The 15,948-nt window shown below is 34.6% G+C and overlaps 1 protein-coding gene and 1 long non-coding RNA gene across 2 annotated transcripts; both read right to left on the bottom strand.

Annotated features, from left to right (window-relative positions):
• Window positions 1–438: 438 nt before the first annotated feature.
• On the bottom strand, window positions 439–15,105 carry LOC123563825 (ADP-ribosylation factor-like protein 16). The gene is made up of 5 exons (XM_045356863.2): window positions 14,946–15,105; window positions 11,204–11,265; window positions 7,864–7,983; window positions 6,869–6,987; window positions 439–4,906 (listed from the first exon to the last, which is right to left on the bottom strand). The coding sequence occupies exons 1-5, from the start codon at window positions 15,010–15,012 to the stop codon at window positions 4,738–4,740; spliced, it is 537 nt and encodes a 178-aa protein (XP_045212798.2). The 5' UTR covers window positions 15,013–15,105; the 3' UTR covers window positions 439–4,737.
• Window positions 15,106–15,275: 170 nt separating this feature from the next.
• LOC128555075 (uncharacterized) lies at window positions 15,276–15,947 on the bottom strand. The gene is made up of 2 exons (XR_008369783.1): window positions 15,638–15,947; window positions 15,276–15,364 (listed from the first exon to the last, which is right to left on the bottom strand). It is a non-coding gene; the product is annotated as an uncharacterized LOC128555075 (long non-coding RNA).
• Window position 15,948: the final 1 nt, after the last annotated feature.

Raw genomic sequence — 15,948 nt, 5'->3', positions numbered from 1 at the left:
TGTGGGGACATGAATTTGCAGATTTTATCTTTTGAAGATAAAAATGAATGGTAATTTGACGATATTTTATTTCAAAGAGTGATGTACCAGTAACTGTCAACATCAACAGGGTCAAGACTCATCCACTGCCAATAAGCAATGTACTTGCCAAGTTTAAAGATCGTAGGGCAAGTTGTTCTTAACATTTTTAATGGGAACCAGTAACTGTGACCATGACCATCTACCCACTTTCCTCAAAAATAAATAAGAGTAATCATCTTCCTAAGAGAAATGTGTCTGCTCAGTTTGTAGAGCATGGGCCAAGACATTCTCAGGAAACAGCAGAAACGGTTTCTACACTAAAACTCACTGTGACCTTGAACTTTGACCCACCGACCATTACATATCACTCTGAGCATACAAAAATGGGCAGTTTAGTAAACAACTGAAGAAGACAAATAATTTAAAGAACAGATTTTAATATAGAATCTCTATACATAAACAAAATGCATGCAAGGTCACAAGTTATAAATTCTACAGAATCAGTCATATTTCTATAAAACCATTTAAACTGCTAGTCAATAACTACATACAAGGTCACATGTCATATACATTCACATTGAACCAAAAACAGCATGTCAATGAAATACAAGGACATCACTTCAAATGCAACAGACCTAGCAGGACTAAGATATATAAAGTCTTGAAATGTATTAGTGTTTTAGTGTGGAAGTTTTCATTTATTAAATTGAGAATAACCGACTATATATAACAGAACTTTCAGTGAAGACATTGGAATGGTCCGTTATCACACTTTCTATGCTAAAGTTTGTTTTAACCCTTACCTTGCTAAATTTCTATAATGTATTTGTCCATTTTTCAATCTGGACACAGTGGACAGTACCATTAACTGTTAAAAGGGGTGCTTACCAAAAAGATACTGGCTGAACAGCAAACAGTGCAGATCTTGATCAGACTGCATGGATGTGCAGGCTAATCATGATCTACACTGGTCACAAAGGCAGAATCAATTGGGTCCAGCATGGTAAGGGTTAATCTCACCACAATAGTAAAATTACAAAGTGCACACTTATCAGCTTAGTTTGAAAACAATATTTTTTTCAAATATGTAAACACATGAAATTATCAAGAGCTAAAGAGAGTAGCTAAAAGCTTACTTATAATATACTTATTTTAATGCATAAATATAGAAGGTATAGAGACAGAAAGGAAAATGAAATCAAAGGAGAGTATGCAACATTTGACAATCTCTCTTGTAGAAAGAGACAGACTGAATGTTAAAACAGGCAAAAACATTACGAAAATCGGATAACAAACATCAAAGGCCTGAATGGCCTGAGTCGGCTAATGATTGATGTACTGACAGTATAGTCTACCAGTTTCAGTTTGTTTTTAATTTTTTTTTTTTAAATTTCATAACACAGCTCGATATTTACCCAAAATATTATATCCGGATAGGATTACACTTTTCTCCAGTTTGAACAATATATTTTACAAATTGTGATGATACAAAGACATTTAGCAGCAATTGGCAGTATCTGACATTGAAGTTTATGGTTAAATTACCTCTTATTTAAATCTTTTCATAAAAAAGTTGTTTCGTTTCGTGAAAGCAGCCAAACATAGACGATCTACTTTCGATTTCAAAAACTACAAGGAAATACAATTTAATGTTTCGCCGATTTGCTTATTTCTCGAAAAATAAGAATTAAAATCATTTTTAATATCAGTAGTAACTAAACAAACCAGTAAGAACTTCTTCTTCCGATAATTTATCCGTTTACTGACTGCAAAATTCAACCCACGCAAAGTTTATAGAAATCATACGATGCGTGTGTACGTTAAATGTGGGAGAATTAAGGCTGATCGGCTATGTTACCTAACGCATCCAGACGATTCAGATTTTGTTTTAAAAAAAGCATTGTGTGCGTTTCTGTAATTTTATATACGTTTTTATACGCTTAGAAATTATTAGACATGCGTATTTGCATTATTTCTATACGTAATTTACGCTAATACGCATCTTATCTGGAGCCCTGTGGAACTATTTTTTGTCTTTCGCTGGATGTTACCCAAGCTTTGTAAGCCTGCGCAATTCTTAAAATGCACATTTATGCTTAATGAGTTACATTCGAGTATTGCACAATTACAAGTCATAAATATGACAGATTACATCGTATATTGGTCATAGCAAAGGGAATTGACACAACTTAACTTCATTCATGCAGTGAACTGTTTGAAGTTTGAGAAATCTAATGGAACTACATCCCTTCACTGTGTTATTTGGTCCATTTAGAGAATCGTTGGATATCAACGACTCGTCAAAAGGCTTTCAGCCTTTAGCCGACTCAAAAAATGATATCGCAATTTACATATTATCAATTGTTATAAGACTGCAGCGTTTCTGTGCACAATTACTGGTATGTTATACTTATATTATATAGGCATTGATAGACATGGTACTTATTTGCAAAATTATGTTTAATACAACTAAATGTAGAACTTATGTTCAATATAGTATTGTCTATATTATCAGGAAAGAATGATGATGTCACTGTGCCCAAAATAGCTACTATTTCATTACATTGGTAGTATTCAAATGGTTATATCTTCTTTTTCATTTTTTTGCCTTTTTTAATGTTTCACCAAGCTCTTTCATGTAAAGTGTTGTCAAATATTGCACATGCCACTGTAAGTGAAAAGTTAATTTTTTTTAACACAACTTAATGAAGATCTACCTAATGAAGATACTAATAGATTATCTTCATTCTTAAATAAGCAAAGGGCAAGTCATTTTATAACAGTTTAAAGATGTGTTTTACACAATATTAATTCAATGCAAACAGCATGATCCAACTACATTTTAACCACACTTTGAGTGTCAGTTATAAAACACTAACTTCTATTTAATTTCTGATCAACTACACAATAAATTAACATCTATTTGGTTACCTAGTGCAAATTAGTATTCACATTTCTTTGGTTAACTATCATGAATACTGATTAACTAAACTTACAGGAAGACCAATTACTTTTATACTATATGATTAAATATACTGTTAAATTATTTATTTTCATAAATTCTAACACGACTCGCATTAATTGCTACATAAAGATATAGTAAACAGCCTATATATGATTGAATCTTTGATGAAATATGATTTGGCTGATACATATTACCCCCTATGATTGTAACACAAGAGATTCTACTTCTGTTCCATTAAATATGAAATATTCCAGGGCCAAACGGTTGTTAACAACATTTCAAAAACATAATTATGATAAAAAGTCATACTGACTTATGTGCAGGGCCGTAAAACACATTTTGATCTCTACGAGCGGAAATACCTCAGTTATGATTCAGCAGTGATGTCGTAATAGTATGATATAAAGTACGATGTCATAATGATTTGATGTCACACAAAAGTTAAGCTCGTAACACTGGATCAAGTAACAAAATGTGATGATTCTATTCATAAATAGTTTGCGAGCTGTTAGGTTACTAAATACTTCTCAAATTCTGATAAAAAAAGAAAAATTTTTTAAATAAATATCTAAACGTTCCGTTGGCTATGCAACACTTTCTAACCATGGGGGTAAAATGTAACAGCATTTGACCCGAATGAGGTATTACACTGAAAACGTAGTACTGTAAAATGCGAATTATTTGCGTTGTTTAAATTGAAATAATAGATCTAAATATGTTTCAATAATTTTATAAGTTAATAAAATTGGGCAGTTGTTCAGAGGCCAATAATTAAATCACTCGTGCTACACACTCGTGATTTAATTATTACGCCTCCTAACTCCTGCCAATATTTCATTAACTGATAAAATATAGGAACTGATTTATTATTTCTTATATTTAATGGTTTTGAACAAAAATAGCTATTTCAAGGGATATGAATTCATGGATTTATACTTTTGATTAATAAATAAATATAAATTGTTTGTTCTTTGGATTCAAGTTTTGTTGATTGAGGCAACAATGAAATGCATGAAATTAAGTCTACCATGAAAATTAATGATTTAACAGTAACAATATAATACCTTTAACTAGTAAACTTGAGATTCTCGTCTTGTTTAATATGGGTTTCAAGGCATTTTCAACAGTATTTAAGTTATGCAGTCAATTAACCTACCAAGTGTTCCTAGACTGTGTAACATAATAATATCATTTCTCCCAAACTAACCAACAACTTTCCAATACAAATGAGGGTCGAGGAAAAATGAACAGACATATTGTTTTATGTCAAATCACCACGGAGAAAGTCAGTCTTGCCAGGTGTGTTTACTCTCAATCAATAGTCTACCGATCTTTTGAGATTCTTGCTGATTTTTTGTTGGTTTTAAAGTCACACCAACAGAAGTTTACGTGATGGAGGTATTATTTCGATATTATTTCAGGCACAGCAGGCACCTGAACACGTGTTGAAACACGGACCTTCAATTAGTCAACTGGGTGGCTTCCTCGCATGAAAACTCTACACCCTGAGCAAGGTTCCAAACCCACAGTACAGCTGGGAGAGGCAAGTGATTAGGAATTAGCAACCTATACCTATTTCGTGGGGTTATGAATTTGTGGATTTCATCCTCTGAATATGAAACAAATATGGGAACTTTATTTCTTTGTTAGGATTAGATTTAGTGGCTTGACACCACCAAGAAATCCATGAAAATTAGTCCCCCACAAATACTAATGACTTCAAGGTATTTCTATTGCACAACTTTGTGATTTCATTTTCCAAAACAATTTTGTTCCATCCACTTAACAATTTGAGAAAGTCCCTGTCCGGTACATGCACTGACTTCTACTTGCTCAAATGATCTTCCGCACTGACTTTTAATGTCACTCAGTCGAAATAATGTCTCAATTTCACCATGTGTTAGTTTGTCTGGCATGTCCCTGAAATAGAATTGTTAAGTTTAATAATGGAAAGTACTTTTTCATTATCTCTGATTCACTTTTTCAATGTATTTGTAAAGTAAAGTGAAGTGTTTGTTTATTGCCATGTTAGCTTATGAGACACCAACATACAGTGTAGTTGCATGTCTTCAAGAATAACTGTTTTATGTCACCTTTTCATCACAGCAAAAAATGACTTGACTCACTTAACTACTCGAAACACTGCTATATAATACTAGCTTAGAAACAAAAGCATCTCAAAAGGGGCATAACTTATAACAGTAAGTCAGAGTATTACATGTAAAAAATTCATCAATTTTTTTTATTAAACTTAAAAGGAGTCAATCTTTTGACAAAATGTAAGCTAGAATGATGTCACCTTGCCTTTGAAGTTGTTTCATGAAGCCTTCGGTTTGTGTGAAGTACTTGCTTACAAGCATAACTTTTGTAATGCTGACACCCACCAAAGGGCGACAACAATTGCTCTTTCTACTTGAAAAATTTCAAATAGTCAAGCTAACAAGAGCTGTCCGTAAGACAGCGCGCTCCACTATTCAGGGATTTGACAGTAAAATGAATATATGTCTGAATAAGAGACCTCTACTTTAAAAGGAAGATACACCAAGGGGCATAACTCCATCAAATACACAAATTTGAGTTATTAGAATTGTTACAACACATGCAAATGATGTTGATAAAGATATATTTTGAGTTTCAAGTCATTATCTTATATAGTACCAAAGTTATGTCCAGAAAACGAAGTTTGTAAAAAATTTAAGTATAAAAGGGGAATAATTCGGTCAAAAATACATATCAGAGTTATGAGGATTGTTACCACACATGCAGATGATGATGATAAAGATACATTTTAAGTTTCAAGTCTTTATCTTATATTGCATTAAAGTAGTATCCAGAAAGCGAAGACTGCAAAAAAGTTTAAGTACAAAAGGGGCATAATTCTGTCAAAAACACAATTAGAGTTATGGGGTATGTAGCCACACATGCAGATGATTATAAACAAATACTTTTAATTTCAAGTCATTATCTTTTAAAGTACCAAAGATATGTCTATAAACAAAGCTTTCGAAAAAAATTAACATGAAAATAATTCAAAGTATAACTCCTTGGTGACCTTGACCTTGGGTATAATGGGCCCAGCCCCTACACATACTTTGTTTGTATGCTGGACAATGTTTATGTGAATTTACAGTATGATATAAGCAAAAGTAACAAAGATATGACAGAAAAACAAAGGTTGCAAAAAAACGTTAACCTTAAAAATAACCTAAGTATAACAGCTTGGTGACCTTGACCTTGGGCTCAGCCTATACACATACATTGTTTGTATACTGGACAATGTTTATGTGAAGTTACAGTAAGATGTAAGCAATAGTAACAAAGACATGACAGAAAAACAAAGGTTGCCGAAAAACTTTAACCTTAAAAATAACCTAAGTATAACACCTTGGTGACCTTGACCTTGGGTATAATGGGCTCAGCTCCTACACATAATTTGTTTGTAAACTGGACAATGTTTATGTGAAGTTACAGTAAAATATAAGCAATAGTAACAAAGATATAACAGAAAAACAAAGGTTGCCAAAAAACTTTAACCTTAAAAATAACCTAAGTATAACACCTTGGTGACCTTGACCTTGGGTATAATGGGCTCAGCCTCTACACATATATTGTTTGTATACTGGACAATGTTTATGTGAAGTTAGAGTAAGATATAAGCAATAGTAACAAAGATATGACAGAAAAACAAAGGTTGCCGAAAAACTTTAACCAAGAAGGGTCACGCCGACGCCGGGGCGAGTAGTATAGCCACCCTATTCTCCGAATAGTGGAGCTAAAAATTGGAGTCAACATTTTTACCTTCAGTGACTTGAAAGTAAACTTAACTATTGTAAAACATCATTTAAATTACTTATAGTACAATCATAAATACTAGAAATTTACATTTTATTGAAGACAATGAGTACTGGAACTGTTGGAGATAAAGTCTTTGCCGTCAACACTGTGAGAAGTTGTATACATGATGCTGCTACCTGTAGCCTGTTGGATAAGTCAATCACATACTGAAACAGAAATTTGTAAAATTAACCATTACCCCGCTAAATTTCTATAATGAACTTGTTCATCTTTCAAATTGGATGGTACCATTAACTGTTAAAAGGTTAAAATGATACTGACTGAATGGCAAACAGTGCAGAACATGGTCAGACTGCACAGATGTTCAGGTTGATCATGATCTACACTGGTCGCAAAGGTAGAATCAATCGTGTCCAGCATGATATGGTCTAAAATTCCTCTACAGATGACAGAGGTATAGACTAGAAATGAAAAGACACTTTTAATCTTCAACTTCTAAATGTGACTTTGACCTTGACCTTGAGCTTACAGGCATGGATCTTTTGCACAACTCAACATCTTCCTATTTGGACATTACCGCCAAGTAATATCAAAATTCAATGATGAAAAGCAATGTTATGAACAAAATAAGAAACAGGTTGTGGCCTTAGCCTTTGGAGTTAAAGGTCTAATGGCAAACATTTGTGCTAGGTAATATCAAAATCATTTGAGACATGGCAGAGTCATAGACAGTCAGGCAGATGCAATATGTTCCCAAAGAAATATGTCTGAAAGTGAGGACAAAATTTAAAATATTGAATGAAGAAAAAACTTATGATTACATAAAATATCTTGCAAAAAAAAAAAACAAGCCAGCAAAAACTTGTAATCTAAAATTTCTTAATCATACATGTAAAAAATGTCTAAATGTAAACAGAACTCCCTGATGTGATGGCAAAACTCCATAACATGTTGGCAAAACTCCATAACATGTTGGCACAACTCCCTAGTATGTTGGCAAAACTCCCTAAAGTATAGGTAGAAGTACCTAAAGTGCACACAGAACTCCCTAAAGTGTAAGTGGCTAGTGGATCAAACTTTACCATAAGTGCTACAGCTTCTTTGAAGTAGTTCTTCCATATTGGACCCATACATCCACCTAGTTCTCTCATAGTGATCTCTTGTCTACGACTGACTGATACTGCCACAAGATTTGTTCCAACCTGCAACAAAATGATGCATATAGGTATGAAATATAAAGCTTTATCCTTGAAATTTCAATGGTGTATAAGTAAGGTCTTTAAAACTTTATCCTTGAAATTTCAATGGTGTATAAGTAAGGTCTTTAGGAGTATAGGGTCAAAATATTACCAGAGATTTTCAGACAAAAGAAAAAAAAATAGGTAAGACAAACAATGTACCTGCATTTGTGGATTTGAATAAGTCTTGTACTATATGGCAATGTGTGACTTTGATGCTAAGCAAGTGTTCAAAGTTTCAAAGCCATATATGAAACTGTTCAGACAAAATATGGAATGGTATGCGAAACTTAACTAATTTCTATTTAAAAAAAGGGCCATAACTGAGCTAAAGTCCTTGTCCTAGTTATGTAGTCTTGCCTACCTATGAAGACTATGATGGCAAACAAGTGGTCAAAAGTTTCAAAGCCATGTGACAAACGGGTTAGGCAAAATATGAACTGGTATGAAACCCTTTACTGATTTCCAAGTGCAACAAGATCTGTCTCCATAGGATGACACATGCCCCCGATGGCACTTTAAATGAATAGTTATGGCCGATGTTCGAGTTTAGGACCTTTGACCTACGGAGCTGGGTCTTGCGCGCAACACGTCGTCTTACTGTGTCACACATTTATGCGTAGTTATTTTAAAATCCATGCATGAATGACAAAGATATGGACCGGAGACGCCCATCAATGCACAATCATGAAAAAAAGACCTTTAACATCTAAGTGTGACCTTGACCTTTGAGCTACGGACCTGGGTCTTGCGCATGACATGTCGTCTTACTGTGGTACACATTCATGCCAAGTTATTTGAAAATCCATCCATCGATGACAAAGATATGGACCGGACACGCCCATCAATGCACTATCCCTTAATGTCTAAGTGTGACCTTGACCTTTGAGATACGGACCTGGGTCTTGCGCGCGACACGTCGTCTTACTGTGGTACACATTCATGCCAAGTTATTTGAAAATCCATCCATCGATGACAAAGATATGGACCGGACACGCCCATCAATGCACTATCCCTTAATGTCTAAGTGTGACCTTGACCTTTGAGCTACGGACCTGGGTCTTGCGCGCGACACATCGTCTTACTGTGGTACACATTCATGCCAAGTTATTTGAAAATCCATCCATTGATGACAAAGATATGGACCGGACACGCCCATCAATGCAATAACCTTTAATGTCTGAGTGTGACCTTGACCTTTGAGCTACGGACCTGGGTCTTGCGCGCGACACGTCGTCTTACTGTGGTACACATTCATGCCAAGTTATTTGAAAATCCATCCATCGATGACAAAGATATGGACCGGACACAAAAAATGCGGACAGACCGACAGACCGACAGACCGACAGACAGACGGTTCAAAAACTATATGCCTCCCTTCGGGGGCATAAAAAGGGCCATAATTCACCCAAAATAGTTAACAGAGTTATGTACTCTTGCCTACAGATGGGAATCATGATGATAAACAAGTGTTCAAAGTTTCAAACCCACATGTCAGATAGTTTTGACAAAACAAGGACTTGTACAAAATCTGAACCAATTTCCAAGTTCAAAAAGGGCCATACCGGTAATTCAGCCAAAATACTTGACAGAGTTATGTACTCTTGCCTACAGATAGAAATCATGATGATAAACAATTGTTCAAACTTTCAAAGCCACATGTCAAATAGTTTTGACAAAGCGTGGACTTGTACAAAAATTGTAGCAATTTCCAAGTCCAAAGGGGCCATAATTCAGCCAAAATAGGTGACAGAGTCATGTACTCTTGCCTACAGATAGAGACTGTTATAATAAACAAGTGATAAAAGTTTCAAAGCCATATGTCAAACACTTAACACAAAATGTGAACTGGTACGAAAAACTTAATCAAGATTTCTAAGTTAAAAGGGGCCATAATTCAGCCAAAATCCTTGATGGAGTTATGTCCTCTTGCCTAAAACTGGACATGGTGATGGTGTTGAAAGTTTCAAAGCTTTATCTCAAAAGACTTTGTCAAAATGTGGACTGGTACGAAAAACTTAACGAAGGTGTGACGCCGATGCCAAGGTGAGTAGGATAGCTCTACTTATTCTTCAAATAGTCGAGCTAAAAACTGTGTACACACTCTTCGAATGCTACAACTGACAATCTATTAGCTGAAGACTGAGACTATCCCCTCATTTTGTGAGATTAAAAGGATTTGGATCTGACATGCCTGCCTGTGTAAGACTGGGTTTTCCCTACCTAAGCGTTAGCATGGTTAATAATCCATGCTGTCCTGAGGTTTGGGAAAACAGCTGTCATTCACTGGCAGACACGTAAGGTCCTTCTTCTTGCCTACTAGGTTAAAATAGATTGAATGACAAATAGATCTGGTTTTTCCGTTATAATGTACTGTGAAATCATTAATATTCGTGGGGGATTAATTTTCGTGGATTTGAAATTTAATCCCAACGAACAAGTAAAATTCCCATTCATTTTATGTTCAAAAATCGAAATCCACGAATTCATATCCCCACGAAATTGCCATTTTGACCAAAACCACGAAATTTAATGCCCATGAAATTAACTGATTTTACAGTATGCTAAATTCTATAGTGACATCACTTTATAATATAAGCCTGCTAGTTTAGGTAAGATATTTCTATAGGCAGTCAGGGGTGTAACTGTTTCAAGTTATCGCACTTTATAACCCATTTGAGTTATTGCTTAAACTTTCATAACTTGTTTCAGTTATCATAAAATATTACAAAGCCCGCCTGTGCCAATTCCTCATTTTGAATGAGACTAATGCAATTATATTCTGTTTCCAGCTATGCAGAAATTTTTTTTATGCAAGGCTGGTAAAGTATTATGCAAAAGTTTTAAAGCTATAAAACTCTTAATATCACATTATGCTTATCAGGTCATGCTCAGACTAAAAGAGAATTTGATTAACCACAGTTTGCTACTAATTTCACTTTAAAGGTCACTTTGTGATAACAGCAAAAAGACTTTTTTGAATAACTTACATGAGTTAACTTTATTTTATAACTAATACAGGTTATAAAATGCTTGAAAGAGTAACTGAAATAGGTTACATAACTTAAAACAGTTACACCCCTGACTGATAGGGCAAGGAAGTAATAACTACCCAGGCATGTGAAGGAACAATTCAATAATGTAGCATATGAGAATGTCATTCCTGATGAGTCTGAATACTTACAGTAGCTATTGTGGCTGGCATGTCCTCAAAGCTGAAATCCGGTCCCTTTTTAATGGCATCTGCTGTGTTTTTGTCAAAGAAATTATTAAGAAAAGGTACCAGTTTACAACTTACCTATTGGTAATATAATCTGCAGCTTGTATTTATGAACAGACAACTGTTTGCTTAATAAACAAGAGTGGCCATGTTTGGTGAACATTGGATAAGAACTGCTCATGTTACAAAGCGGACATTTTTAATTTTCACAATTTTGAGAAATTCAAGGGCTGTAACTCCTGAGCTTGTTGAACATGGCCGAGACATTATGCCCATAAACATTGTGACCAAGTTTGCTGAACATTAGATAAGAACTACTCATGTTAGAGAGTAGACACTGGCAAGTTTTAGAGATGCAAGCACCATAACTCCAGAGATACTTGTAAGGGCGATCCAGCTGGTTATCGAACTTGGCTGAGGTATTATGCACATAAACACTGTGACCAAGTTTGGGTAACATTGTTCAAGTTAGAGACCGGACAACTTTAAATTAGTGGATGTTGCCTGCTCTCTAAAGGTTTACCCATAATATGTCCAGTTTCATGGGCGTATAAATACTGAAAAAATGTCAAAATGTGTTGAAATGCTAGATAAAAATTTATTTATTTATTTGGGTTTTACGGCGCACCAACACAGTACTACAAATACACGACCAGAAAGCATTCCCAGGCAATGTATTATAATAATATCATCAGACCAAATCAGCCTAAAATGTATCAAATATTAATACTTCTTCACTAATTAATCATTTTGAAGCACTAAAACCCAATTAGAACAGTTACTTAATGTTTTTATATGAAAACTGTGTGCTAAATGGTTTTTCAGTGCTATCCGTTCCTTCTTATTATGGACCCTTTTTTAAAGGCATGCACTGACCTCCAGATTTTGACTAAAAATCTTTCTTTATTAAAATTGAAGTTTGGTCATATTATGAACATTAGAATATATGAGTTTTTTGCTGTAGCAATAAAGACTCTTCCGCTGTCTTTACCAATATCGCCACAGAAGATTACGTTTTGTAATGAGTTAAATATAAATATTCATAAGTAAAGAGAAATCCTATAGTTTTTTTCCTTTCATAGAAATTTTTTAAATTTACATATATGATAGGAAAATTTGTACTGAAAACAATGAACAAATAAAAACAATAGGTCACCAGGCTTGTTTTTGTGAAAAATTGTTTTGAACACACCCACTGTTGCTGAAACTGCTAGCGATTTTTCAACATTTTCATAATTTTCTGCCTTTTTATAAATACCAACCAAAATATACATCAAGACAGCACATTAAGGTTTTTTTTCTTTCTACAGATTTTATTATATACTTATTTGATATCATAGTCATATTTGTAATACTCTATCCTTATAATAATGGGTACAAATGAAAAAAAACTTGTTTCATATTTACTTTTGTGAACTTTTTTCAGTGAAAAATACCCATAGTGAAGAAACTTTATTTATATTTTGAAAAAAAAACTCTTTCATAGAATTTTTTCCTGTTTTTCTTGTGTATAGATAATTGTATTGTGAGCATAACAAGAGCACCGCCTTGCGGGTGCTGACGCTCATCTGATTTTTTTTGTATAATAGAAATATTGTCCTACCAATGATTTTCTAAGTCTAAAAAGGGCCATCATTCTTGCAAAAAGCAGGATAGAGTTATGTTTCTTGATGTACAGTGTCCACTTATGATGGTGAAAAACTGTTGCAAGTTTTAAAGCAATAGCTTTGATAGTTTATGAGAAAAGTTGCCTTAAACATAATACTCAACCAAGAAAATGATTTTCTAAGTCCAAAAGGTGCAATAATTATTGCAAAAAGCAGGATGGAGTTATGTTGCTTGCTGTACAGGGTCAGCTTATGATGGTGAACAAGTGTTGCAAGTTTCAAAGCAATAGCTTTGATAGTTTAAGAGAAAAAGTTGACCTAAACATAAAACTTAACCAAGAAATCTGATATTTTCTAAGTTCAAAAGGGGCCATAAATCTTGCAAAAAGCAGGATGGAGTTGTGTTTCTTGCTGTACAGGGTCAGCTTATGATGGTGAACAAGTGTTGCAAGTTTTAAAGCAATAGCTTTGATAGTTTAGGATAAAAGCTGACCTAAACATAAAACTTAACCAAGAAATCTGATATTTTCTAAGTACAAAAGGGGCCATAAATCTTGCAAAAAGCAAGATGGAGTAATGTTTCTTGTTATACAGGGTCAGCTTATGATGGTGAACAAGTATTCCAAGTTTCAAAGCAATAGCTTTGATAGTTTAGGAGAAAAGCTGACCTAAACATAAAACTTAACCAGGCAACGCCGACGCAGACGCCGACAACCGCTCAAGTGATAACAATAACTCATCATTTTTTTTCAAAAAATCAGATGAGCTAAAAATGGCTAAAAATGTATGGGTCACCAGGCTAATTTTTATGTTAAGACCGCTAGAATACAACACCTATTCGGACGGAAAATGGCGAGAACCTGGCCAAATTGATTACATGTATGTCTGCCAGAAGTTAAAAAAAGTTTTAAAAATTCTTTATTCTTTCTATAATTGTATACTAAATAATCTGAAAGGTGATATTGTCTTATCAGTACTAAGTCAAATATCTTACATTATATGAACAACACTGTCTTTGTACTAAAATGCGATGTGAAAACACAACCACAAAAATAGCAAGATACCTGTCAGGCATGATACTTGTCAATACAACATTAACTGGTATCAACATTTGATTACTGATAAAACTTATCAAAAATGTTATTTCATTCAAGATTCCTAATATTTAAGACTGTCTGTAACATGTCTCAACAAATGTTGACTTCAGTTCAGTTTTCCATAGAAAGTGTCGGCTGCGCAGAAAGATGCGCATAAAAAACTATCGGAATTCCCTTTAAGGCAGTTTTAAGTGACCTTGAGAAATGCGTTACAAAGGCTTTTCGATTTTCATCGTAAAAATTAGCAAAAACAACTAATTCTAATATGTTCCCATAACATACATGAAATAACAGTATAGTCTGTCAGTAATTAAGTTTCAAAGCTTCAAGAAATATAGAATTTCCTGATATCCATTTTTTCTTTCTTTTTTTTGTTGTCGACGACCTGGACTCTGGAGGCCAGTACGTGCCTTTAAATTTTTGGAAGTGGCTATTCGTACAGTCCTCTGGCTATTCGTACAGTCCTTACCCCAAAAACAGAAACGCTACTGAAACACCCGTCGTGTGGATAAGAATACTAATCGGCACGACCATCATGCGAATAAAAAATAATCGGCACGACTGTCATGCCGATCGACACTTCCTAAAGACTCATGCACGGTTTCATGAATTTACATCAAATACTTTTTGAGCTAGGCATGTCATTAGGTGAAAATGGGCATATTTTGACAATTTTGGGGCCATTACTTTGGAAATAGGGGTGGAGCAACAGACACTAAGTGTGGTCAGGTTTCCCCATATGCACCACACTCTCCTCTGCCCCTGGTTAATTTTAGCAAATATTTTTTTAGCATTTCAATATGCATGAATTGTTGTCCCAGAAGCATGAATATTCCCTAAATGTAAAAAATATATACAGAGTTTCAATCCAGCATCTGCATTAGTTTTGGAGAAAACATCTGGACTCAAACGACACTGTATCCGAAAAAAAACTGTATCCGAAATATATTACTTTCACAATTCTAAACCGGTATTGTACAACATCAGTTTTGTAAAGGATACTAGAATTTTCTAGTCTTTTCACAAGCAAGGTTTTGCCAACTCCTGTTGCACCTAAAACCAAACACATTTTCCAGAATTACAGTTATTTTCAACGAATGCGACAAGATTTGTTTTTGTTAGTAACCCGGAAGTGAAAATCCATATTGCTTGTGTAACTGACAAAATATTGCGGGCCTTTTGGTACCAAACAACCTTAACAATTAAGCAGTTGCATATCATATTTTGACAATTGCTTTGAAATAAAAAGTTCGTGTTGTATACTCAATCGGTTTGGAAATTGGCTGTATTTTATATATTTTGATTGAGAAAAGTTACGCCCCTTTTGTGCTAGGGAGGCAGTAAACAGTTTTCTGAGCTTCTCGGCCTAGAGTCGCCAACCTAACTTTCAAAACCTCACACAAAAGTCTGTAACCACACACCTGAAATAAAGATATTGCAACATTAACATCACTGTATGTCTATCGTTACAAACCATCTGCAATACATCTCTAATATCTAGTTTTCTGTTTACAAGACCTGAATTTTGTGCTCTCCCGGTCGCGGAAACTGATGACGAAAAAAGCTAAATTTGCCAATTTTTCAATCGCTGCAGAAAATTCCCTGAAAATGATAGCCACAATTGCTACACTGTTCCGTACTCCAGTAACACTGTAAAATCTGAAAATAAGCTGAAATATATGGGCCCTCCGTACCGTTTTTTCACTATTCCACTTTTCCTGAGGCACCTGCTAAAATGACAACCCCACTTTCAGCTAGCTCAGAGGAAGCATGTATACGCTCCTGCAAGTCATTACGTCATACTATCAAGATCAAGGCTACTCAACTGATTTTCTTTAAATAAGTGAAACTCAATTCTAGCCGCTGAAACTTCAATTCTAGCAATTATTATTATTTAGAAGTTCAAATATGCACTTCATTCCGTAAATTGCCTCTTATTTGTAAATTTCACCCCGGCCAATTCGACACTAACAGCTCAAAACTGTTTACTGCCTCCTAGGTGATT

Source organism: Mercenaria mercenaria, chromosome 2, assembly GCF_021730395.1.
Source record: "Mercenaria mercenaria strain notata chromosome 2, MADL_Memer_1, whole genome shotgun sequence".
Lineage (NCBI taxonomy): Eukaryota > Metazoa > Mollusca > Bivalvia > Venerida > Veneridae > Mercenaria > Mercenaria mercenaria.
Note: the sequence above shows the minus strand (reverse complement) of the source record. Positions and strands in the feature narration are given on the sequence as shown.